At 37.3% G+C, this 25,606-nt stretch overlaps 3 protein-coding genes across 6 annotated transcripts; all 3 read right to left on the reverse strand.

The window, feature by feature from the left end:
- Nucleotides 1–1,075: 1,075 nt before the first annotated feature.
- Nucleotides 1,076–9,494, reverse strand: KRT222 (keratin 222). 2 transcript variants are annotated; one of them, XM_054801121.1, is made up of 6 exons: nt 9,356–9,494; nt 7,116–7,244; nt 6,126–6,346; nt 4,649–4,725; nt 4,360–4,465; nt 1,076–2,990 (listed from the first exon to the last, which is right to left on the reverse strand). In XM_054801121.1, exons 1-6 carry the CDS (start codon nt 9,449–9,451, stop codon nt 2,777–2,779), a joined length of 843 nt encoding a protein of 280 aa, XP_054657096.1. In that variant the 5' UTR covers nt 9,452–9,494; the 3' UTR covers nt 1,076–2,776. The 2 variants fall into 2 exon arrangements, with proteins under 2 accessions (XP_054657096.1, XP_054657097.1); XM_054801122.1 differs by having other exon boundaries at nt 2,088–2,990; nt 9,274–9,468.
- Nucleotides 9,495–13,994: 4,500 nt separating this feature from the next.
- On the reverse strand, nt 13,995–17,581 carry LOC129195300 (keratin, type I cytoskeletal 12-like). 2 transcript variants are annotated; one of them, XM_054801108.1, is made up of 8 exons: nt 16,937–17,581; nt 16,256–16,338; nt 15,874–16,030; nt 15,427–15,588; nt 15,203–15,328; nt 14,632–14,843; nt 14,306–14,388; nt 13,995–14,092 (listed from the first exon to the last, which is right to left on the reverse strand). In XM_054801108.1, the coding sequence occupies exons 1-8, from the start codon at nt 17,579–17,581 to the stop codon at nt 13,995–13,997; spliced, it is 1,566 nt and encodes a 521-aa protein (XP_054657083.1). The 2 variants fall into 2 exon arrangements, with proteins under 2 accessions (XP_054657083.1, XP_054657082.1); XM_054801107.1 differs by having other exon boundaries at nt 14,626–14,843.
- Nucleotides 17,582–20,028: 2,447 nt separating this feature from the next.
- LOC129195303 (keratin, type I cytoskeletal 20-like) lies at nt 20,029–25,294 on the reverse strand. 2 transcript variants are annotated; one of them, XM_054801118.1, is made up of 8 exons: nt 24,872–25,294; nt 24,018–24,100; nt 23,646–23,802; nt 22,350–22,511; nt 22,142–22,267; nt 21,774–21,994; nt 20,800–20,840; nt 20,029–20,126 (listed from the first exon to the last, which is right to left on the reverse strand). In XM_054801118.1, the coding sequence occupies exons 1-8, from the start codon at nt 25,292–25,294 to the stop codon at nt 20,029–20,031; spliced, it is 1,311 nt and encodes a 436-aa protein (XP_054657093.1). The 2 variants fall into 2 exon arrangements, with proteins under 2 accessions (XP_054657093.1, XP_054657094.1); XM_054801119.1 differs by having other exon boundaries at nt 21,783–21,994; nt 24,872–25,057.
- Between the last annotated feature and the right edge of the window lie 312 nt (nt 25,295–25,606).

Consider the following 25,606-nt stretch of genomic DNA (forward strand, 5'->3'; position numbering starts at 1 on the left):
TTTTTTTTGGTTTTTTGCTTTTTTGTTTTTTTTTAAGAGCCGCAGGTGTCATGATAATAAAACTGTAACTGGGTTTATGCCAGTTATTTCAAACTTCAAACAAGCTGTATATTTCCTGAGCAGTTGGGTCCAGTGTTAAATAATGGCAACTTCTGTGGGTGGAATAGATTTCTCATCACAGGACAGCTCAGGATGTACTTGTGCTGTCATTGGGGTCAGGGAGATGGCTTCAGAAACTGTGAGGTCAGCCCGTTACATGGATGAAATTACATATATGAATAAGGTCAACATTTTTTTCTAGTTACTTAATATCCCAGACCATGTTTACTATAGATACACAGTAATTTTTCTCTTCTAAAATAATATGGAGAGTGTACTTCAAGTCGAAGTCAGGTACATGTTCTGTACTATGCTGGACAAGTTTTCTATCATTAGGGAAAAAAAAAAATCTAGAGTTATGCTAGAGAAAATAATATCCCAGGTAGGTCAGAGAATAAGCCAAACACCCCCTGGTTAAAGAAAAAAAAGTGTCTGTATGATGATTCCATTACTGTTTACTGTAGAGATGGCAGTATCTGCCGTGTATTTGTATAGTAATTTTCATGTGCCTGTGCAAGCTCTTCCTGCACAAGGAAGTCTGTCTCAAGCAGTTTTAGAGGTATACGTATTAAGCTAAGTTTTTGTTACGTATTTGCTTGCTGTTTGTCTTTGGCTGCCAGCTTATCTTTTAGATTGTAAACTATGTATGCCCTATGTATGTCACATGCTGTCTTCTGTTCGTTCTTGTGTGCTACTCAGAACGAAGGACTTCAGATCTAGTCAGAGTTACTAGGTTTACAAAAAAAAAAGAGTAATTTTTGTAGCAGGAGGACACTCACCTTACATGTTAAGATAAAGATTCTTAGGGAATTTGTGTCTTTCTAATGGTACAGGAGAGCTTAGAAAACACTTGATTGTAGCACTACAGATTTTCTTTTCTACAACTTTAATTTTGTATTTCTCTGTTACTTCTTTCCTTTTAAGGTATACACATTAAAACTCACAAAATATGCATGGGCAAACTCAATTTTAATAGTTTTTTATTGTAGTACTATCATTTACTTTGGTAAATTTGTATCCCTGTTTAAAGTGCCTTAAAGCAATTAAAACTTAGTTTAAATTCAAGTATTGTAAAATGTACAGAGAATAAGCACAAAAAATGCTGCATAGTAAAAATACTAGAGCAGGCTAATACATTCAGGATGCCAAATACTCAAGTATTAACAACACCAGATCAGTATTAAGGTTAATGATAATTAGCCAGCTTCATACAGTAGATACAGAACTGTGGGCAATATAAATGCATTGTTCTTACCATTAACAAAAGATAGAAGCATAACTTAACACTGAAAGAATTTGTGGTATCAGTTTTTGTAACACATGCCGTAAGTAATAAGGCAAATACTGACACTTAAATTAATCTTTTACATGCTGCTGTGAATCCAGCAAATATGGTATGTGATTTTGCTAGATCCTGAGCCCCTGCAATCCCAGTGATTTTGGTGAGAGTTTGTGACATCCATGCCTCTTAACAATCCTCATAAACATTCATTCTCATCTTAATACAATTTTGTTTGAATTTTTGTTTGAAATTTGTCTCATAATGTTATAAAGAAGTGTGTCTGAGTTTGTTTTTTTCTGTGTACAGATGCAAGATCATCTCCTGTACTTTGTATTTGCCCATAGCTACTTTGAGTAGTAGTAGAGAATACTGAATGGGTATGGTAGAATTTTACTTTGAATAGGTAGCCCTTATTTTGTCCATTTAATTTGAAGCTATGATAGTTGTACCCTGGTGTAATAGTGACTTGTTATATGTACTAGATCAAGAGCATGACTTACCTATAAGATTCATCAGAAGAGGAATTTGTTGACAATATTTTAATTCACATTGTTATAATACACAAAATTAATTAAATACCAGCATTAAAATGGTTGACTGACTCCTTACATTTGAACAATTAAAGGGTATAATTTTACTTGCTATGACTAAGAAAGTTGTAGTAGAGATATGTGTGGCCAAATAAGAGAATGATTGATTTTCAATGGAAATTACTGTTTCAAAATCAGTGGAACAATATGGCTAAAATATTATTGGTTTGTAACAACACTTTAAAAAATGTTTGTATAATTATGTAAGGGAAAAACATTTTTGCTCAGTTGTTGCCTAAAAAAAATAATTTAAAAATACCAGCCACTTTTAAAAGAAAATTCTTCATTAGTAGTTTATGTATTTTAAGAGCATCTTTGTATGTAATTTTTGCTGTTAGAAAGTATTATTTTAAAATACATTTCAAGAAGTATGACAGTTGTGATATAAATTATTACAAGGATTCATCAGTCATGTGGATGCAATATTGAATGATTAGGAGAATGAAATATGCATTTCTCATTTCCAGAAAGAGAAAACAAGTTCTCTTTTACAAAGGCAGAATATGTCAAAGTATAAAGTTATAGTTTAATTTTTGTACTATTTGGTGAAATTCTACAAAACAACAATAATGAGAAAATTAAAGGGCTGCACCCAGAGTATAAAACTAGTAGAAGTTAGGTTTCTTGGAATCTTAACTCCCTTGCTCTTCTCCCTTTCTTTTAAAAGACTTGTATGTTTTTATTGTATTAATCAAAGTACTTAGTAAGATTTCATAGTTGTAGCAAGATAGCAGGCCATGTAAGTCCATCTACAGTTTATTTCCAGAGCCCGTTGGAGATGAGCTTTGGGTTAATTTGCTGTAGGTTAAGGTTTGATAGAAGGAATACTGCAAGATCTCCTCATTACCAGCCTGACTTCAATGTCGGGAAGAGTTTTCTTTTTAGTGTGTAAACATACTTCGTCCGTTGCTGCTAGGTGGAGATCAAAGCGCAATGAAACTGATTTTTTCCTTAAGCGAGGGTTGTCCTTAAAGAAGGAACCTTCCCATTCTTTAATAACTTCATCCACTTTTTCTGTCCTGAAACAATAAAGCAAATGTATTTATGATCCTTCAGGCAATATGAAATGTTTATCTTCAGGACTGCTTTTAAAACGTAGAGAGAAATTGCATAATAAAGTCTCAAGTTATTTTAGATGGGTACTGAGACACTAGAATTTTCTTTTTTCCCCCACAGGTTCATCTCCAGAAAAGCTAAAGAGAGGGTGAGGATTCATTATATTCTTCGTTTTGTACTTTTAAGTAGACATGGATACAAAACCACTGCTCTAAACACAGCAGGCAGTTTGTTTCCAAGGAGAAATTTTGGAATCCAGGCTCAAAAACTTTGCAAGAAACCTCTATACACCAGTGCGCAGGACAGAATTCCTGTGTCTGAAAGCCTTCAAAATAGGGAGGAGAAAAATATAGTTCAGATCCAAACCTTAGAATGTTGATCTACTTTAAATTAAAAAAGAAAAAAAGGGCAGAAGTAAAATACAGAGAATTGAAAATCCATCTGATTCAATAATGTTTAGGTACTCAAACCCTATTGATTCAATCCTCTAAGTATGTGTCAGGATCTGGATCTAAAAGTCCAACTCTGGGGCTTTACTCAGGTAGAGTAAACTACCAGCCAGATAGCCCCGTGCAAATTTGACAGACTGTGTAAGATGAACAAAGCTCATGTATGAACATAAGCTTCAGGTATGGAATGTGTACGGTGTACCATATGATGGCATTAATTTTTAATCAGGATTTCTACATGTTTTCAACTGCTGATTACAGTTAAGTATTAATGACATGGCACACTACAGTTTGTTTTAAATGTAATGCTAAATGCTAGTCTACAAAAGAGCTTGAAGAGCAGCAGAAGAAAAAAAAGAATGAGGCAATCCAATACTATTAAAGTAATTTAAGGTCAATAGTACAAACTAACAGTCTTTCACTTGCACACTTAGGAGCCAAGCTCTCTGTTCTCTGTTTGGTAATTGGTGAAACGTAGGAGCTTCCAAATAGCAAGTTAGAGCAGCCACGCCTGAATTTATGTGCATAAATATGCCCCAGAGAGACTTTGCAAACTTGGTATGGGCTCTTTTGCTTTCAGCCTTAACTAAATGAATTATTCATAGTTTCATTCTTGACAGAAATAGAAATTACAAATCAGAAGCATCATCATGATATTGTTAGCTTATGAAGTAAATGCTAATAAAAAGAACTTTAAAATTTAATTTATTGTAAAACATGCCATTCAATACACCTTCAAGGACTATCACCGTTCTTCTGGAGCTTCTTGGCTGTATGGGTATGATATAAGAGAAACTAAATAAAGGAAAACTCAAAGCTACTGAAATATAATGCCCACCATTTACTTCTAGTTGTTATTTTGTTAAATTCATGTTTATCTTACTGTACAGTGCCATGAGCTTCAGCACTTTCCTTCATAATATTTCCATCTAGGACTGCTTGTTTTGTCATCAGTTCCACCTTCTCAGTTTCATGCTTCTTCACACCATCTGTAAAAGAAAATGCAGATATACTAGGCAGGCAGAAGAGTAGGTCAGGACACAGGACCTAGAGGTATTTTTCCTCCTCCCGTATTGGAAGAAGATAATTTTGTAATATCCAGTAATTTGTCAGTAGTTCAGAACCATCTTTAGGGCCATAATTCCCTAAGGGGAAGGTGCCCAAGAACTCACTCGAAGGCAGTGTAAAGGCAGTCTTGCTAGTGGTAGGCTTTTTGTCGTCCTTCTGATCAGGTACAGAGCAACGAAACCTGCAAAAATAAAAATTATTACAGTCATCTAATAATATTGAATTACTTTAATCCAAAACTTGTCTTATGAACAGCTATGAAAAATCTAAAAATAAGAACACCATGAGAAGTTCTGTTTGCTTGTAGTAACTGTTAGGATTTCTCATTCTGAGTATAGAACTGAAGAAAGTTACTGAAAATATCTATGCAATTTCATCATTCCTTTCTGACAGTTTTTAATTATAGAATCATAGAATCATAGAATGGTTTGGGTTGGAAGGGACCTTAAAGATCATCTAGTTCCAACCCCCCTGCTGTGGGCAGGGACACCCTCCGCTAGACCACGTTGCCCAAAGCCTCATCCAGCCTGGTCTGAAACACTTCCAGGGATGGGGCATCCACAACCTCTCTGGGCAACCTGTGCCAGTGCCTCACCACTCTAAGAGTAAAGAATTTCTTTCTAACATCTAATCTAAATCGACCTCCTTCAGCTTAAACCCATGACCCCTTGTCCTGTCACTACACTCCCTGATAAACAGTCCCTCACCATCTTTCCTGTAGGCCCCTTCAGGTACTGGTAAGTCAGTTTGTTGTGTTGCAGGGAGACCTATTAAATTTTATTAATACTGAATTGTGTGTATTTTCACAGAGTTAGAAGCATTAAATCTGAAACTGACTCCCCTGTCTGGAATCTTCTTGTGCAAATGTGTGAGGTTCCTGGACTGAAACCCTCAATTTTCTGTAGAAAGGACTGAGGGAGCCAATGGTCCACTGAAAGATTTCAGAATCACGCGCCTGGTTTGTGAAGATACCAGTTCTGAGTGCAAGATGTAATATTTTGCCTTTTCCTCATCCTCTTGGTTGTTTACATTTGTATAGCTGCCTCTCTCAGTCTACATTTCAAAATACCAGTGTTTGTGTGCCAGGGAAAGAGCAGACATGGAGTTACAATCCAAGCAAAATCTCACTGGAAGGCATATCGTTCAATAGCGTCCTAATGTGCCTTAACACACTTTGAATACTACTGAGTGGTATGAACTCCATGCAAATGGACATCTGCCGTGTGATGAGACGTGAACTCCTCTCCCAGAACGTCACGTGTACGGACTTGCTTCATCAACGGTCTGAGACAAACAGAACCCACGTCAAGCAGGTAACGGGTTACAAAGTCTACGTCAACATGCAGTGCCTGGAGTGAGGATGCAGTAAGCGTGCTATTATCTGCAATGCATCGTGGAGATACTCAGCTCCAGAAAGTGCAGAATCAGTGAAGTTAAGTTACAATGAAACCATTTCCAAGGATTTTATACTGTAACTTTTTAACGTTTGGTTCATGTATTTTACAATTCTGATGATGATTTCAATGAGAAGTTCTGAAATGGAAGATTAATTTGAGTACTTTTTCTCTAAATAACAAGTACCTGTTCTCTTCTTGCTCAAGCAGACTGCGATATGTTGCTATCTCCTCCTCCAGTTTCATCCTCGTGTTCAGGAGAATTTCATGCTCTTGAAGCTGTTTCTCAATACCTCTTCTCACTTCCAGTAGCTCTTTCTCTAAGCATTCAATCTCAGCTTCTAAATTTTGCAGTTGCATGTGGTACTGCTGCTCTGTGGCACGCAATGAACGTTCCAAACCCTTCTCCTGTGAAATTTAACTCATATTTTAAGGTTTGGAAAGTGTATGTGTAAAGACGCTATACGTACTTTTCATTAACAAGCTGTGTATTTTTACGCCAGTTCTTTTAAGAATATTCTTTAGGAGCAGAAGTAAAGCTTTCAAGATAATACTTTTGCTGAGAAATTTTCCAGTAAAATCTGTAATAATTTAAGATAGGATAAAAAAATTTAGCCTTCTGTTGTACCAGCAATCCACTACCATTGATTTTATAGATCTCTGATTTTACCTGTATGGTTAAAACGATATCCAGCTCAGCAGTATGTGAAAACTGAGTGGTCTGTGTGCTCTTGTAGCTTATCTATATTACTGACTTCAATATCTGACATATTTTATCATGAACGAATTGATAAATTTGGTCCACACATTCAAAGAAAGGTATAAACCTGATGTGAATTCGTTAGGCAGAATGACTGGGAGCTTGATGAGGGAGTATCATGCAAATACATGTTTGGCAGGTGTGAAAACATGAAAACACGTGTATATTGAATGGCAGATCCTGAATCAAAACATAACGATACTCTGAAATGTGAGCAAATGCCTGAGTTCTTGCTTGTTGGTTAGTGCTCTGCGTAACGAGCTGAAAATCCACCACAAAGCTCTGCGTTTCTGTGTTTGTTGTATTTCTGCTGTGTAGTGGATGTGATTGTTACATGAACTGAATTGTGGAATAGTTTACGTCAAGAAAATATTTATTTTTTCAAGGAGATTTCGAGTTTCATGTTATGATGCTTACCACAGCATGGAGAGATTCAATTTCGATCTGCATATGGTGCCACTGCCGTCTCGCTTCGCAGAGTTCTGCTCTGGCTGCCTTTAATGCTTCTGCATCTTTGTCCATTCTTATAATTGTAGCTTCGTCTCGCTACAGGGGATATAAAAAAAGTAACGATTTAAAAAAATAGACAAATAATGAAATAGATGCATAAAAATATCTAGTTGGACTTTTTTTAGAGTCATAAATTTGTTAAAGCTAATGGTGCTGAGTTAATACTTCATGTGCCATGTAGATGGGAATCCCTTATCCTGCTGTGTTTGATGGGCAGTAGTTGGCCGCATCTTTATCCCTAACATATTTGTTGTAGAGGAATTCCCACACAAATTAACCAGATGTATTTAGACCTTATTCACCTCTAGAGTAAATAGGCTTAACTTCATGGAAATTAGAGGAATTGCAGTCAGTTCAAGCTTCCAGGTTTGAATAAGGTTCTTTGGGTTTAATGTATTTTTGATTTCTAAGAACAGCTCTATAGAGAGGGAGCACTTTTAAGCAGTTGCATGCATATGTCACAATTGACAATTGCTCTAATTATGGTTTTGCCTGATATAGTCATTGACTAGATTTCAGATTGCCATTTGAGAGGAAGTACCTCCATTGATTTAAATATGAATAGCATCTTTATCCAAATCTGCACTTTTCCTTGTCCTCTAAGGACAGGTTATTTAAATTTTACTTATCACAGGAAGGAAGAAATTGGCGTGTTCTCTGAGTAGATGGTGTCACCCACGTTAAATGTGACAATTCAGAAGTGAAGTGCCTGCTCTAAGCTTAATCCTGATCTAAAATATTATTTGAGATAATTTGCCATCCTTAAGGCTGAAGCTTTATCTTGGCAAAAAAGTAAATACTCAGACAAGCACTGTATTGTGTTTGCAAGAAAATGTGGAGTTTCGCCCTTTTTTTTTCCTATTGAAAGTAGTTTATTAACTAACCCTGAGGATGTGCGGGGTCATTTTAGATTTGGGCTCATCTTTGATTTAGATATGTTCATGCATTTAACTTCCAGAATGATTGTTTTGCTAATGAAAGTTATTTACCCTTTTTGATTCTGAGTTTTACTGCAAGTGATGAAGATGCAATAAGCACTTGAAACAATACATGCTCTTTTGCATATTTTGTTGCTTTATGTAGGTTCTTATGATGCCATCAACTCTAAGGAAATAAACTCATTAATCCAGGTCTTATGAAGCAAATAAAACAAGTTTCTTTTTTACCTCCGTAACATACCTACCTATTGTAATTTTATCATGCCATTGTTTTGGTGAAAAATCTAAATTTGGCTAATCCACAAGTGAACACTCAGTATTCTTTGCTTATCCTTTTTTGCCTGGGTACTGCAGAATTTATGTCACAAGATTATATCGGCACACGTTGTCTGCTTTGTGCCAGACACAAACATAAACTTGGCTTAACTATCTACTTTACAGCTGCTATATGCCATTGGATTACTGTGTAGATTAGCCAGATTGCAGCAGGAGTCTGGCCTGTGGTTAAAAAAAAACCTCCAGAATTTCTGCAATACCTAAGAAGTACAACAGGGTGATAGAATACCTAATTTTCACCCTGAATTTCTTGACATTTGATGCTCAAAAATTGTTTTGCCATTTTATTTCAAAGTTCAGTTGGCTTTTAGACATGTTTTGTATGTAAATCTCTAATAGTAGCATTGTGTGTTGATAACAATTAATCAATCTGTATGAAAGAACAAATTATATTTGCTGAAGAGTATGACATAGTTTTACTGTGAACAATATAAAATAGTTCCTGAAAACATACAGTTTTCTTTAATAGAGGTGCTAAAAATGGTAAAGCTTTCTGTATATAAATGGATTCTTTACATTGCCTTTGATTTTCAAGATTCTCTTTTCCTCTGGGATAACTAAATGGTGCTAGAGGTTACTATGTTACAGCATATGTCATCATTTTTTAAATCACAACAATATCACTGTTGCAGGTACAGAAAAACATCCAGATGAATTACACAGCATTCTTTTAGTGTGAATTTCATACCCTACGCAAAATCTATTTCCATATCTTCTAGTTCACATCTTACTGCAGTAAAATCAAAATCCCTTCCCCAATAATATGCTGCATTGAAAAGGAAATACTGTACCTCATAGAGGCCGAGGGAGGAATTGTATAGACAGGGATTGTCTCCTTACTCTGGAAGGTGTATGTCTGTATGAAGTCATTACCTGGGTCCTTGCTGAGATGATGGTCTTTATCTGATTTCTGGTGATGAGCGTTTCATACTTTGCCCTGCTCTCATTGAGGAGCTGGGACAGTTCCATTCTCCTCCCATCCTCCACCTTGGCTAACCGAACCTTATTGATAGGATGAGCCGGCTGCTGCAGAGCCTTCACTGCCTGCAGTGAGAGAGAGGCAGAGAAAGCACAGGCGGGTTTTAAAGCTGCAGAGCTTTATTTTTGAGGAAGCACTGGAAGGTCAGGGGCTTCCAATCGTTTTGAAAAGCAAGTTTAGTAAAGCAAAGGTCTGCCACTTTTGCAGCGATGAAAAGAATGATTCCTTAATTATGTGCTGAAATGAATATATACATCTTTATGGTTTCGTTACACTAGAACTTGTTTTTTTATAATCTCAAAAATGTGAGGATAAGAGATACAAAGCAAAGGACAAAATTCCAGCTGCACAGCATGAGGGTGCAATCACAGAGGGGAAGGGAAGGGAACAGCTTCCCCACAATACACATGTGTTGGTGATGGTGCTGCTGGAATGTGCCGTCACCAGGTGGTTGTGCAGCGCTGGAGCAGGTCATTTGGGATGTTACAGAATTTCCATCCTGGAAGGTTTTTAAGACTCAGTGAGGCAAAGCCTCAGGTGTCTGACCTGATCTAGTGTTGAGGACTGTCCTCCTTTGAAAAGGAGCCAGGCTCCTGGACATCCTCTCACCCAATATCTTGGTGGTTTTATGGGCAGGAACACAGAAAGAGGGAGAGGAACCAGCACTCCTAGTGGTGAAGAATGCTTGTGCACCTTGTGGCGAGGGGTTTGGCTCCCCTTCTGCAGAGTGCAAAGTTCTGGTGAATTTACACTTAAAACATAGCTAACTGCGGTCAGAAGAAGTGTCTGTTTTGCCTCTGAAGGTGTTTACAGCACCTCTGCCATGCGGCAATGTGTGCAGTTCACAGAATATGCAGAATAGGTAAGATTCTTATGCCTTTCCTGACAGCTACCAGGGACATAAAAAGTATAGGTTGTCCGCCGTGCTGTATTTTCTGCAAATAATTCTTCATTTTCTGGCTCGCTGTAGCTACCGTATGATCCCAGCGATCTTGTCTGCTAAGAATGGCTCTTGTCTATTTTTCAAAGTTTTTTCAAGTAACGGACAATGCAGATGTTTAGTAAAAAATTAGATTTTAGTAAAAAATAAAAAATCGCTAAGTAGAATGCATTTTTAGACTCCAAATAAATATATGTGAAGTAAAATGAGAAAAAACGACAGTAAACTTTTACAAGACACTCATCTTTTTAGAAGTCAGAGTATTATACCACTTAAAAGTCTCCTTGTGTGCATAACGCTTCCTTGTTCTTGGCTCTGTCTGCTGGCACATGTAAAAGGATCCTGTGTTCTGATTTTATTTTTCTTAGCTGGCTGTTTTTCAGCTGACCTGGGCTGAGATGAGAATGTTTTGTTGTCCACTATCTTTTCTACAAGTGCCTTAATGATTCTAGTTTTTTGTAACTCTAAAACCAAAATATTGACAGTGTTTTTCATTGATGGTATGATAACAGTCACATAATAAAAACATTAGGAATCCATCAGATATTACCTTAGGAAAGTATACGCATTAATAGGAAGAACCTATGTATTTAAGCAAATAAGAACTTGAAATGTAATTTAAAATCTTCCTTTTTCTTTGCATTGCAATGCTAATTGTTTACAGTTTCCATTCAAGTCCCTGGAACTCAGAATGGTTTCTGTTTCCATCAGGCAAAATCAAGGCTGTCTAGCACCCAGAAGTGTGTAAGTTTGAAATACAATATAGAGGTCTGCAGGGATGATCATAGGATCATAGGATATCCTGAGTTGGAAGGGACCCATAAGGATCATTGAGTCCAACTCCTGGCTCCACACAGGACCAGCCGAATCAGAGCATACGACTGAGAGCGTTATCCAGATGCTTCTTGAACTCGGTCAAGCTCGGTGCTGTGACCACTTCCCTGGGGAGCCTGTTCCAGTGCCCAACCACCCTCTCAGTGAAGAACCTTTTCCTAATATCCAACCTAAACCTCCCCTGTCGCAGCTTCATGCCGTTCCCTTGGGTTCTATCACTGGTCACCAGAGGGAGGAGATCAGCGCCTGCTCCCTCACTCCCCGTCGTGAGGAAGTTGTAGGCCATGATGAGGTCTCCCCTCAGTCTCCTCTTCTCTAGGCTGAATAAACCAAGGGACTTCAGCCTCTGTTCATATGTCTTCCCCTCTGGACCCTTAGGGATATTGGATTTGGTCCCACAAACCAAACTTTATAGATCAACAAGCATCTATGGATGAATGAATCTTCATATTACCAGGAGCTAAACATTTGGCAGTTGATCAAATTTTTAAAAGCTTTTAAAAAATAATTTAACACTAATGCTTTCTTTTCCCTTCTTTTTTTTCAGCTGTAAAGGGAACATCTTGCTATGAGATCCCTGAAGGCTAAAGGTAGGTGTGGGTGTAAGCAATTGTATCTTTACTAGAATTTATGTACTTTTGCATTCTAGCTACTTTCAATGTTCATGTTTTATTACAGATGTTGGGTTTTAGTTAACTTTATAGTTCAGATACTGTGCGTCAATTATTTGGATTCTGTGATACAGCATAACAATGCTGTAGTGATTGCAGACTGCTTTGGTTTACCATTCTTGCATTCTCACGAGACAATAGCTAGAGTGGTTTCTAGATTTTACGTGCATCAAAACTGCACCCTAGGCAATTCTCAGTCATCTTTTAGATCACAATGTTACATTCAGGATCAATGTGTATGTAGGTAAACTGCATGATTATTCAGTGGAAATCCATGTTGAATGATGTAGGGAATAATGATTTCACAGCAATCACAGTTGCAGTCCTTGAGATATGTACATTATTTCATATTTCTTTGTATACATTTATACTGAAAGCGTATGTGTCTTTGGAAGAAGACAAGAGAGACACATTTTTCTCTCAAAATGGAGATGTTGTCAATAATGGTGAAGATATTATGGTTTTGGGTTTTCCACATGGGAGAAAAACATTATGGATAGGAAAGGAAGAACAATGATGAATGCTGTCCTGTCTTAGGAAGAGAAAAAATTTCCTTCAATCTATATTCTTAAAATTTCTCTATAGTGACACTGTTGGTAATCCTACCCAGCTACATAAACAACCTCAATTTGTCTATTTCTGATATTGTTATTTGAATTTATATTGTAATTATTTTAATTTTAAAATGTGGTCTGCACACATTTTATTGAAATACATCACATGTAGTAAGATTCTTTTCATTTATTTATCAGCATTGTTTTTAAAGGGGCAAAAAAGAGATACACTTGTGTTCCATGCTTTTAGAAAAGAAATTACTTCCTTGAACTGTTGAAGATGGTGAATTTACTCAAGAGGTTTTCAAGTTCTTCCCTCTTTGTATTGGCATAAATAGAAGATTGTTCTATTTAATTCCTTTGGGTTATTTATCACAGTGTCTTTTCTTTAACTGACTGGATTTTAGATGTTGCAATTCTACCATGCTGATTTAGTTCTTGGATTATTGTTTTAATTACCCTGGCTTTTATTGGTTCCAAGTAGGAAGCAGACAAAATGCTAGTAGTGGATTTTACAAAAGGCAGAATAGAGGCTCAGCATGAAATCTGTGCTCCCATTAAAATTTTAGTCGGGGTCAAATGATTAAGGGAATGGATAGAATGTGCAGAGTGTTTGCAGTCTAGAGACACCGTAATATACATGTCGGAGGTCTGATTAACTTTCTTGTCTTATCTGAGAATCACACAAAAATCATCAACATTTCAGCCCGAGACAGAGGCTTAGGTGTAAATCGTAAGGGGATTGTGTTCCAGTTGGTAGTTTTGTTTTGGATGAGGTTCCTTTCACTAGTGAGTTGAGTTGGCCAGCAAAGCCAAGAGTGGGTTGTGCTCACACCAGAGGGCACTCTGGGCCGGAAGTTCCCACTGTGCTTCCAGCCTCTGCAATGTGTTGTTCCGTTTGCCATGACTTCTCTCTTAAATTGATAGCTTTAAATGATAAATTAGCATGTATACTTTTAATCCCGTACTTCAACAGTTTTTTTAACATGTGCATGTTCTAGCATCGGATTAAGTTCTTTAAATTAGTGGGGAGCACTATACCACGCACGTAGTATAAGCTAAAGCAAGCTACCCAATGAAATGGCGCATATGGATCAGGAGGAGCAGTCCTAAATGAAGAATAAAGGGAGACTAATATCTTAAAGCTTGTTGAGTCCTTTTTATTAGTCAAGAAAACTGGAAAATGAGGTTAGAATAGCGAAATTACTTTATCTATTAATTACTAAAAATAATTAAAGAGCATAGCTAATTAAATGCCTAATGTGTGCACCATATTTCTAGCTATTGAACAAAGAATTGATGATATATTTGAAGAACACCATGAAGATAATACAGGTAATACCTACAGACTGAAGCAGAAAATATATTGCATGACTGCTAAGAATGAAAATGCAGGCTTTGTTTTATGTAAAAGAATCTTAGTAAAAAGCTAATCTCTTTTGATCACTTCATACAAAAGAACAAAACTATTTATCCATTTTGGCTTTGAAAGAAACATGGAGTGAATGGATCCTTTGCAGTATCAGATTGTGCCTTATATCTTCTCTTCAACTTCCTTAACATGGGATGCAACAACTTTTCCATCTACCACTTCTTCGACAATTGTCTTGATCTTTCTAGTTTTGGTAGGATCTAAACATCATAAACAAAACAAAAATATTTATGAAAGTGTTAAAAATTATAAAACAGAGCAGCACATGTACATGAACAGCTATATCCTTTTCCTTTCAAATTGGCTTCTTGTTATGATGAACACTATGATGTAGTTAAACAGAATAGCATGTATTATTTTATTTGTAAGAATGACTTTAGAAACTAAATGTTATTCAATGAAGTTCTACCTACCCTGAGAAGAATCCAGTGATTGTGTTTGTGATTTGGACCCTGTCAAGGATGAGCTTTCAAATGTAACTCCCTGTCCTGCGCTCCTGAAAGTGAATCAGAGACAGGCAATATTGCAGAATGTTTGTCAGGATCAGGAGAAATTGCATTATTTTAAATACTGAGCAGAATGGTTTATTATCTCAGAATTATTTCAGAAGCATTGCATGTACCTTACTGTCTTTTGGTGAATGTACCATTTGTTTTTACCTCTTTTTTCCTGGAAAGGATATTGCTACACAAGATAAAACAAAGGAGATAATTTATGTAAATTAGTTACTTACACAAACTCGCCATCCAGCAAGCGACGATAGGTTTCAATCTCCATTTCCAGACGAGTCTTGATGTCTAGAAGTTGTTGATGCTCTGCATTCTGGCGCTCCATATCAGCCCTGACCTGGAACAGCTGAGACTCCAGGTTCCCAATCTGAAGTTGGATTTGTGAAAGCTGAGCGCAGTAACCTCCTTCTGTTTCTGCTAGAGTGTCTTCAAGGGATTTTTTCTGTGTAAGAAGGATATTAAGTAATCTCTGATTGAGGAAAAAAAATTCTTTACAAAGACAAACCCAAGTGAAATAGTTTAATGGCAGTAAGTAATAGCCTCATAACTTAGAGATTTTTACTTTTTTCTTGAAATAACAGTTTGAAATCTGGCCTTCGCTGCTTCACTGAATGTGAACGTGAAAGTTCATCTGCTTTATAAGAGGCTACTTGCAATCCAATTATTAGGAACTAAAAGAATGCAGGATTTGATAGGAAATAAATGCAAATCTTAAATCCTGTAGAATACTAGAAGATCTAACAACACTTTTGAAGTTGGAAAATTTCCTTTTGACTAGTTAGCGGCTTCCTCAGAACATACCATGGCAAGCTGAGATTGTAGTTCAATTTCCAAGCTCTGCAGAGTCCGTTTTAGATCTGTGATCTCACTCTTTCCTGACTGAAGCTGCTCAGTATTGGTGGAGATTTCCCTTTTCAGCTCCCCACTCTGAAATGACAAGGAAGAATAGAGTGTAACTTTACCGCGCCAAATACTTAACTCATTTTTATATGCATTTCACTGAGTTTGCTATCTCTGGTTGTTACTTTTTCATTGAACCATGCTTCAGCCTCTTTACGGTTTTGCTCAGCAATGACTTCATACTGTCCCCTCATGTCATTCAAAAGCTTGGTCAGGTCAGTTCCTGGAGCAGCATCCATTTCAACGCTGACTTGGCCAAGTGCACTGCTTTGGATACCCTGAAGCTCCTGGAGATATTTGAAATAGAGAAAAGTTTCTGTTAGTACAAGACAAAATAGTTCTACCAAAAATTAAATTTAAAGAAATATATGTGATATAAATTCTGTTTCAACAAGAATCTGTAGCTTGTGTGCATATTTCTTTTATTCTTTCACTTAGTAAACTCACAAAAGAACAGCAAACAAAACAAATAATGAAACCAAGGAACTGCCACTGGCATAAATAAGGGAATAATTTGGTATCTCAGAGTTCCATCTGCCTTGTTATGAATTCACAAACAAACAAAAAATTACCTCTTCATGATTCTTCTTGAGATAAGCCAGTTCTTCATTCAGGCTTTCAATCTGCATCTCCAAATCAGCTCTTGTCAAGGTCAGCTCATCAAGAACTCTGCGCAGACCATTGATGTCAGCTTCCACACTCTGGCGAAGAGCCACTTCATTCTCATATCTGTAAAGACAGACATTAAATATGATTTTTTACATGGTAAAGGAGGTCAAATGCATATTATTACTATGTACTTATATAGCTTTTAATAAGAAATTGTAATACACATTATAATATTGTTTAATAATTATGTTAAAGCATTCTACAAGGAAAGAGATTTTTTTAATACAAAATATTTTTTTCCTCAACATATTACTGAGAGTTTTTATAATATTAAGATATACTTACTTCAGTCTGAAATCATCAGCAGCCAGTCTGGCATTATCGACCTGCAAAATGATTCTTGCATTGTCGATAGTTGCATTAATGATCTGGAATACAAACAAAGTTCAGAGAATGATTTTATAGCCCAATGGCTTTGCAGCTCAATATAGCTATTTACATAACTGTAATTCTAAATACAATTATAATATTAGATGTAATTTGTTAGACTCTTTACTATGAAAACATATAGGACAGATTTTCAACTTCTGCAAATCAGCATGCTTCACTTCATGGTAGAATGCTGGTTTGCATTCTATGACTAGGTAGCTTATAATCTCTGAAGACCTTGCAAGGTAGTCTGTCTGTTTCAGGAACTGAATTTGTCATCTAAGAAATATGAAACTTATTAAAATTCAAACTTTGTAATCTACAAGAGTTTGTAGATCTGGATTCCATCACTGCCTTCTCCTCTACTCAAATTATACCAAGTCACACAGTGTTGTGTAATATAGCTACAGAACTGCTGTTAATCTACAAGAAAAGTTCAACACATGATACCAGTGCAATGTGACAGATGTTATTACAAGCATTGGTACTGTAGAATAAATTTGCTCTTGGTTTCTGAAAGGAATTTGCTATTTTTGTCCAAAATATTGTTAGGTGAATTACAAATGCAAAGATATGTTAAGAGCATTGCTTTGCTACCTTGTTTCGAAGATCTTCAATTATAGGATAATATTTACTATAGTCATTCCCAGATCCAGGGATGCCAGCTCCAGAGCTGTTTTTCTCATACCACTCGCGGATTTTGCGCTCCAAATCAGTATTGGCGTCCTCCAGAGATCGTACTTTGTCCAGATAAGCCGCCAGGCGGTCATTGAGGTTCTGCATAGTTTCTTTTTTCGAGCCAGAAAGAAGGCCACCATCCCCAGCACCAGCAGTGCCAAAGCCACCTCCAAAACCAGATCCTGAGCCACTGCCAAAGCCACCTCCAAAACCAGCGCCTGAGCTGCTGCTGAAACCGCTTCCTAAACCTCCCCCAAAAGCACCGCCTAAGCCACTTCCATAGCTACCACCTAAACCACTACCAAAGCCTCCACCAAAGCCGCTACTTAAGCTGCTTCCAAAGCCTCCACCTGAGCTACTCCCAAAGCCCCCAGTGAAGGCAGAGCCTGAACCAAGCATAGAAGCAGCACCAAAACCTCCGCCAGATCCACCACCAAACCCAAGTCCGCTGCCACCAAAGCCTCCTCCACCGCTAGAACTAGACATTCTCAGAGATCCCCCGCCAAGTCCACTCCGTGAAGAAAATTGCCGGGATCCGCCACTTGTGCGCACAGAAAGGGCCATGGTGCTTGAGTAACCCAAAGTGTTACACGAAGCGTCCAGCACAGAGCCAGGCACATCAGAGAACAGTTTAGCCTTTATATGGGGAAGGCAGTGGGTGTTTCAGCAGTAGTCCCCACCTCCTAGGAAAAGCTTTAATTCTTTCTCTCTCTTGTTTGGAGGGGAAGTCAGTTTAGTATGTCCTGACCAAACTAAATGATATGCGCCAATCTAAATTGCCAATGGGAGTGGAAATCTGGTACCCTCCAGGTATTTGCTCTATGAGGGGAAATGGGTGGAGTAGAGCTAAGACATCACGATAATGTTTTGCCATGTGCAATGGAGCACGAAAATTTCTTTTTGCATTTAAATCCTTCTTAAATAATTTTTTTGTCATTACATATTCATTGCTTTCTTGGTTTGGGGCTATTATTATAGCATTATGCTTAAGTCTGTGGAATGATCCCTTTCATATCATACTTCCCAGTGTGCATGTCAAAAGTGTATTTCTTTTCATAATACTTTTCTGGCATGAACCTCTGCCAGATTAGTGCTCCCTGTACGTTTAATAAGAAGCAAGAAAAGTGATCAACAAAAGCGTATGAATAGGCATATGGACATTCAGTGACCTACAGGTTGACCATTAATATGAAAACATAAACAGACTTGATTATACCGAATATAATTTGTAATTGTGTTTTCTGCCCTAAACCTTTCATCATGGAAGTATCTATCTTTGTGTAATATGCATAGCCTATACCAACAGTTTATACTTTGGAGCTGAAAACTGACCACTGTTTCTTCTAAATAGTTTGCTGTAATCTCAAAATAAGGAAAAAGATTTCTGTATTTTATGCTTTTTATAATATAAATCTAAAGATCAAATATGGCTCTTCTGTTTGCAGGTTTAGGCATGGAAACCCTTTAAAACCAATATACTTTTGAAGTTATTTTGGTAAACGGAAAATTGATTTTTCTTTGTCCTGTCCTTTGCTTAATTATATAATTTGATTTGTCTGCTGAAATGTATTAATTTTTAATTCCTCTGCATCCAGGAACATGGGTGCTTTTTTGGGCGGAAATGTGTTATGAGCAGTAGATCAAAGATTTAAGTAAAGCATTTATGTAGAAATGAATTGATAGCCTGGTATCATTGACTCATGATTGTGAAAGCAAAGGATTATTTTCTTTGGCAGCTGTTTATGCACAGTAGATAAACGCACTGGACAGGTGAGATTTCAAAAGGAAGAGTTTTTTGTGTTTATGTTGTCAAGAGGAAAATGTCGACTCCTTGGACTGAAGATCTGGGTGTGGCATAGGAGACTTACACTGAATGCGAAAGGATACGTGCAGCTATTGGTAGAGAAAGGCTTAACAGAGATGGTGGTCTTTCTGAACCGAAAGGCAAAATGTATTCTTATTGATAAAATATCTTTGCTTGCTATAGTCTCTGGTGATATAAACATTCACAGACAGTGAAAAAAAATAAACAGGCTTCTTCAATTTATTTATTCATTTTAATTTATTATGAAATGCAAATTGACACTTCCTATTTATTTGAAAATCAGTTTTTACTGAAGCGAAGCTGCGTTACATTTGAATGGTAGTTCAGTTTCAGAGAAGGTGCACTGAATCAACATTTTAATGCATTTTTAAAAACAAATCTACTCGAAATGTGCTAGCATGTAAGAGAAAAATAGATTGCTAAACTTTGGATTGCAATTAAACTAACATATTTGATAGAGAGTGTATCATCTGTATCTGGTAAATTCTTTTTTGTAAAGTTTTGATGAGGTTTCAGGAATAGCAGCTCTCTTCTAAAAACTTTTCATTTATTAATTTGTTAAAAGTGTGAGAAAAGTTAAGACACCAGATGTTGAACACTGAAAAAATGAAAAATTTCTCATAGTGCTTTCAGAAGAGTCCATTACTATCGAGAGCTTGTTAAGCATATGAGGAAATTTTGTTCCATGTCTTCATCTAATGACTTTCACCAGCTTAGTGCTTTGAAACTTCAACAGTAAACATAATTTAGATTATTTTTAAAATGATAGTAAATTCATGCTATAAGTCATTTGACTTTCTAATTTTTACTGAGCAAGTTTTTAAATGTAATTTTAAGACTCTGATGTAAGTAAAAACTAATATTTCAGTTTTTATCTGTCTTGGAAACAATTATACATTTATAATTTGTGGGGTTTTTTCATCAAGGTATTTAGTTCACTGTGTAAGTAAACCCAAAGTCTTGTACTTTGTAACTTACTGATTTTTATTAACACTCCCACACAACAACAACAACAAAAAAAAAGAGAAAATAAAAAGATTGTTTGAGGTTTGATTTGATAGTTTGGCATTTTACAACCCTTCTGGGTTTTAGGGAGCATTATATTGGATTCTTTCTAAAGTTTAATCTTTTAGTTTTGGCATCAGCTCCAAGAAGCTCAGAGGCGTCTCCTCTCCACTGGTGCCTTTTACATCTTCTCTTCAATCTCTTTGATCTCAGAGGAGACAACCTTGCCGTCAACCACCTCCTCAACAATTGTCTTGATCTTCTTAATTTTATTTGATTCTGGTAATGAAGTGGAACAGAGAATTAATTAAATGCAATGTATATTGACAGAATAATATTACTGTAGTACTAGCAGCAATTCCACCAATGAGAAAATAGATAACTATCTACTAACTGTGCATCTTTTCAGTGCACAGTTATCATGAAGTAGACTTTTGGGGTATACAGGGTATGATTTCTCTTCCTTTGAACAACCTGTATGTTACCCATAATACTATAGTGGACATTGTGTTGAATAACTATCCCTCCTTATAGTTTTGCTTCAGTTTAGTACAAACTTGTACACCTAAAACCTGGGAATAGTCTTACATTGAAATGAATGTTTTGCTATTAAACTGGACGCTTTATTTAGGAGCCTAGTCTCCCTGTGTAGTTAACAGATAGAAGCAGATGCTTCTGCAGTCCTCCAGAGGGTAATTCAATAATTCTCTGTCATTCTCTTGGCTCTTTGAGGAGTCTGTGCTTTTACTGTGGGCACCTGAGTTATATGGATAAAACCAGGCTTTGTATAATCCCTCTAGGTTATCTATTCATGCAGTTGATTGCCTACTTGATGTAAGATTCCACTGGTTGATTATTTGCTCTGAAACCGTGTTATTTTGTATCAGGCTACTTAGTTCTATTACATTTCAACAGGCAGCCATCAAAAAATAAGGAAGTTGGAGAGACATACCTTTTTCAATTTCTGCTGTAGATACATCCACTTGGACATCTCTGTTCAAATTATAAATTAAAAAATATAAATATATGGCACCTAACATATTGAAGAAACATCCTTGTACATTTCCTGTATGCTTAATCAAGACAGGTAATGTCCTTTCATCAAGACCTTTAACCAGGTGTTTAAATGAGTTTTCTCTGTTAAAGTAAACTTCCTAAGCATTAGCTGTAGGTGAAATTAATCTGCAGACTGGTTTCTGCAGTGCTATGACTTCATGCAGATATGCCCAGTCTAGCTCCCAAGCCAGAATAGCTGAATGGGCAGAATATTGGGGGAAAATACCACTCTCTGCTTGCCCCGCTTTCATAGCTGTCTGCTCTTTTCACTACAGAATGTGGCATACTGAACTCTCTGAATATTTAGTGTCAGCTCACTTCCACTTCTTCAAATTTTTAAGTAGCTTGGCTACTGGTGACAAAGGTAGAGCAGAGCATAATCCAGGGCAGGCTGCAAAACTTGCCATGGACTCAAGAGAAGATGCATATGCTTTTGTTGAGTGTCTGCTCTAGTGTGACTAGGTGCTGCGGTGTCTAAACCAGGTTAAAAAAATCTAGCCCAGGTTAGCCCAGGCCTTCAGAAGCTGCAGTCATTACAGTTACGGACAAGTCGATCCAAAATTGAATTACTGATGCTTATGGAGCGTGAACATCTATCCAGCTACTCAGTTTGCAGAGTAACAGTGTGTGCCTATGCAGAGGCTGAGAGACAAACTCAACCGACTTCCACAGCAGCTTCTGAAACCCAGCCTGAGCTGCAGCCCTCTCTGAATCTACAGTTCAGAACTGAGCAACAGATTTCTCCCCCCAAACCACTTGGAAAGTGGCAGATCTTACGCTTTCACCTTCTATGAATATAGCCAGTATTTGCAACGTTGTTTGCTGTCATGTGGAACTAAATGGACAAGCAAAGTGCATGTATTTCCTCACCCGCTGTACTCTCCTTCCAGCAGACGGCGGTACGTGGCGATCTCCATTTCCAAGCGAGTCTTGATATCCAGCAATATACTGTACTCGTTATTCTGACCCTCCATGTCAGCTCGGAGTTGCCTCAGTTGAGCCTCTAAGTTGGCAACTGCTTCCTGTATTTGGGTTAGCTGATAACTGTAATGGGCTTCAGTTTCAGCCAGAGTGTCTTCTAAAGACTTTTTCTACAGCCGATGAAAAGAAGAGAGATGTATTATTCATTTCCATTTTTACATTTAATGTTTTGATTGTAAAGCCTCTCAGTTTCTATATTTGTCTGTGTAACTGTCTACTAAACACAGTCTTCATTTCAAGTACTCTTTATTATTTACCATGTTAAGCTCGGACTGTAACTGTAGCTCCAGATTCTGAAAGATCTGTCTCTGCTCTGTGATCTCTCTCCTTTGGGCTTGCAGCTGTTCAACATTGATCGCTACTTCCTGGTTCAGTACTGCTGTCTGAAATGCAAAAACAGAAGGACTGTAAACTGCAGCTAAACATGACTGAGGTTCCTGCTGATGTTTAAATAATTGACCTTACCTGCTTTTCAAATTGTTCTTTGGCTTCTTGACGGTTCTTTTCTGCCATTTCTTCATATTGCTGTCTCATGTTTGCCATAATACTTGCAAGATCAATGCTTGGCACAGCATCCACCTCTACAGTAACTGAGCTGCCCGCCTGTTTGCGCAGTCTGTCAACGTCCTACAGCAATGAGGATTGTGTTAGCATCAGCTACAGGGAACTTCCAATCCTGAATATTTGGAGCAAATTCAAAATCTACAGACATAGAAGTAATTCTTAAATAGCACCTCCAGGCAAGATAACTTAATCACCTTGTAAGTACTGTTTAGTGCACCTCATGTTAGAACATTTTACTTATTTTGTAGCAATGAATGCTATATCATAGATAAACATATTATAAAAAGAGGATTTCCTCAGGATCAGATCTATGGAATGAGTGTAGAAGTGATGGTTCTCATTTGTATACTTTTGTGGGGTAGCAACTCCTAAACCACAAAGTATTCTTGAAGAAAACCTTCATTCTGTAGTTTCTGGAGCTGTTCAGCCTAATAGCTTGGATGTCAGTTAGTGCCATACAGTTGTGCTGCTTCCAGAAACGATGCAAATGCTTCAGTCCTGCACAGCACAGTTTTAAGTGGCTGGCTAGGCTGGCTGTTTTTCTACGTTGGCTCTTTCTAATACAATGCTTAAAGAACATATTTTCTGCAATGTGACAAGGAATTTACACTTTTGAAGTTGATAGTATGACACTAAGAGGAAAGCTTGGGCATATGCCATAATTGAGATTTTCTTAGTTTAACAGTCATTTTGAATTTAGGATTTCAGTTTGTGTCTTTACTTGAAAAGGGGAAATAAACCATGGTTGTCCAACATTCTTACCTTTGTAGGTCTTTGAAACTATAAATGTAATCCTGAGGGTGAGGTTCAGTTTGAGCTTAGACTCCTAGAAGATGCCTGGTACACATACCTAACTTGTAGGTATGAGCTAGAGCTCCTCTTACAACCAGGAGAGACCAGAGGGTGTCCCTGCTGAGCAGCCCGTAGGAGTTTGCTCTACAGTGAGCTGCATCACTCCCTAGGCTGTGTCTGTTTTACTGACTGTCTCTCAGTTGGTTATAATAGAACCGTAGGCGCATTCACGTAGATAATATGAGTAGGTACCTAAATTTGGATGTGCTAATCTGGAGCTGAATCCCACTGTAAGTGTAATAGTCTTTCAGATTAACCATGAAGATTCCATTATTCCTAGTGAGGCTGAGTTTATGCATGCCACTTCAAAAAAATCCCTCCCTGACTGTGTTCGGCTGCTCTCACCTCTTCATGGTTCTTCTTAAGAAAAGCTAGTTCTTCATTCACACTTTCAATCTGTGACTCCAAATCAGATTTCGTCAAAGTCAAGTCATCACGAACTCGCAGCAGTCCGTTAATGTCACTCTCGACACTTTGCTTGAGCATGTATTCATTCTCATACCTGTAAAATAGGGCTTGTTTTGTCATCATGAAAATGCAACTGTTTCACATAAACGTTAGAATCGGTAACTAGGACAGCCTTAGTTGTAAATTTTTTCTTTTTATTGAACTTTACATTAGAAAATGTTTACTTCTCAGCTTTGAAACTAATAACTAGAAGCTTTCATGAATAAGAGGAGCATGAAAGAGAATTTATGAAACGATCATGGAACTTACTTCAGTCTAAAATCATCAGCAGCCAGTTTGGCATTGTCAATCTTCAGGATAAACTGTGCATTTTCCAACTGCGCAGCACTAATCTAAAAAGGAATGGTTGAAAAGCGATAAATCTTTGCACGTAAATGCACACTCGATCCATTTCTGGAAATGAATACTGCACGTGGGCTTCATCTTGCTTAACTTCAGCTGTCTGTTAGTCATCTAAGTTTAAGCTAAGTTCCCTTTGAAGTGCATAGAAGGAATTACGGCTTTCCAAAAGGCAAATTATCCTGTCATAAAATAGGGATATAAAATAGTTAGGGTGAACTGCTCTCTGGAAGGGATCTGCTTTTAAAGGATGGGAAACAGAACTGGTGAAAAGTAAGAGGGGAAAGATTGAGGAAGTTGACTGGAAACATAATTTGACAAACCTGTCAGCTGATTGCTGTGGGACTATTTTATTGTTTATAGTGGTAACTTACTATTTCAAGTAGTGATCTATTATTTTTTTCTGAGCATTGGCAGTCTTTTCTAAAAAAACACTTTGAAACCCAGAGATGCTAAACTATATTTAGATATGTAAATTCCTATCAGTATTTTCACTAATTAAAATTACCTAAGGCAAATAGAAATAAGTAATTTTGATTCAAAGATTTTTCATGTATGAGATTACACACATCTGCAGACATATCTAGTATTACAAATTATGTAAAATCTGTCACTAATTTGTATCTGATCAAAATAAAGCATTTATTTTTCTTAGCTGAGACAATTGCAATTTGGAAAAGTACATTTTCTACAATAGATTGTTATCTATCATCTCCCCAATAATTGCAATTCATATCTTTATAGATGGCTATATGATAGCTTACCTTATTTTGGAGATCTTCAATTGTTTTAAAGTATGAGCTATAGTCATGCCTTACGTCTGTGGTATTCTTCTCAGCCCACTCCTTGATCTGCTTTTCAATCTGGGAGTTAGCCTTCTCTAGTGAACGCACCTTCTCCAGATACGAAGCCAAACGGTCATTTAGATTTTGCATAGTTAATTTTTCATTGCCGGTGAGCAGCACATCATTACCAGTAACACTGAGTTGGAACTTCCCACCGATGCCTTGTCCATAGTTGGTGCTGGTAGATATGCGGGTGCCATAGCCACCAGCTCCCCCATAGACGCTAGGTGCCTGGATCTTTTGGATGGCTATTTTCCTGGAGGTTACACCACTGACACTGGGTGCAGTAGGTTGGAAGCGGGTGCTTGTACCCCACTGAAAGCTTTGGTTAGAGAATGCCATTTGTGTTCTTTGTCTTCTAAAATGAAACCGCTAAATCTAAAGAGATAGCGAGCAGCGAGTGAAGAGCAGTGTGTGCTCTGTAAACCTTTATATTGTGTTTCAAAGAGGAAGCACAACAGTTGTAAGCCCCACCTCTGTTGGTGGGGTTTATTGCACATTATTATACATAATGTAACTGGTGTCAGCACAAATAGCACACAGCGTATTGCCCCCACACTCCCTATAATGCAAAGGCGTTTCCATCTGTTTATCTGTATTTGAGGAAAACTCCCCAGGTAGTTTGGCTTGCTTTGTTATTATTTTGAATAAAAG

This window comes from Grus americana, chromosome 22 (genome assembly GCF_028858705.1).
Source record: "Grus americana isolate bGruAme1 chromosome 22, bGruAme1.mat, whole genome shotgun sequence".
Classification (NCBI taxonomy): domain Eukaryota; kingdom Metazoa; phylum Chordata; class Aves; order Gruiformes; family Gruidae; genus Grus; species Grus americana.

Bases quoted from the DNA above. Each gene is read 5' to 3' on its own strand.
- KRT222 (XM_054801121.1), bottom strand. From the start codon at position 9,451: ATGGAACTGTCCCAGCTCCTCAATGAGAGCAGGGCAAAGTATGAAACG. The intron at 7,245-9,355 runs GTAATGACTTCA...TATCCCCTGTAG, and splicing joins TCATCTCAGCAAGGACCCAG to CGAGACGAAGCTACAATTAT. The intron at 2,991-4,359 runs GTAAGATAAACA...TTATTGTTTCAG, and splicing joins GAAGCTCATGGCACTGTACA to GACAGAAAAAGTGGATGAAG.
- LOC129195300 (XM_054801107.1), bottom strand. From the start codon at position 17,581: ATGGCCCTTTCTGTGCGCACAAGTGGCGGATCCCGGCAATTTTCTTCA. The intron at 16,339-16,936 runs GTAGCAAAGCAA...TTTGTATTCCAG, and splicing joins TTGAAGATCTTCGAAACAAG to ATCATTAATGCAACTATCGA. The intron at 14,389-14,625 runs GTAAGTAACTAA...ATTCACTTTCAG, and splicing joins TTGCTGGATGGCGAGTTTGT to GAGCGCAGGACAGGGAGTTA.
- LOC129195303 (XM_054801118.1), bottom strand. From the start codon at position 25,294: ATGGCATTCTCTAACCAAAGCTTTCAGTGGGGTACAAGCACCCGCTTC. The intron at 22,512-23,645 runs GTGAGAGCAGCC...TCATTGCTGTAG, and splicing joins TTAAGAAGAACCATGAAGAG to GACGTTGACAGACTGCGCAA. The intron at 22,268-22,349 runs GTAAGGTCAATT...TTTGCATTTCAG, and splicing joins AAGAACAATTTGAAAAGCAG to ACAGCAGTACTGAACCAGGA.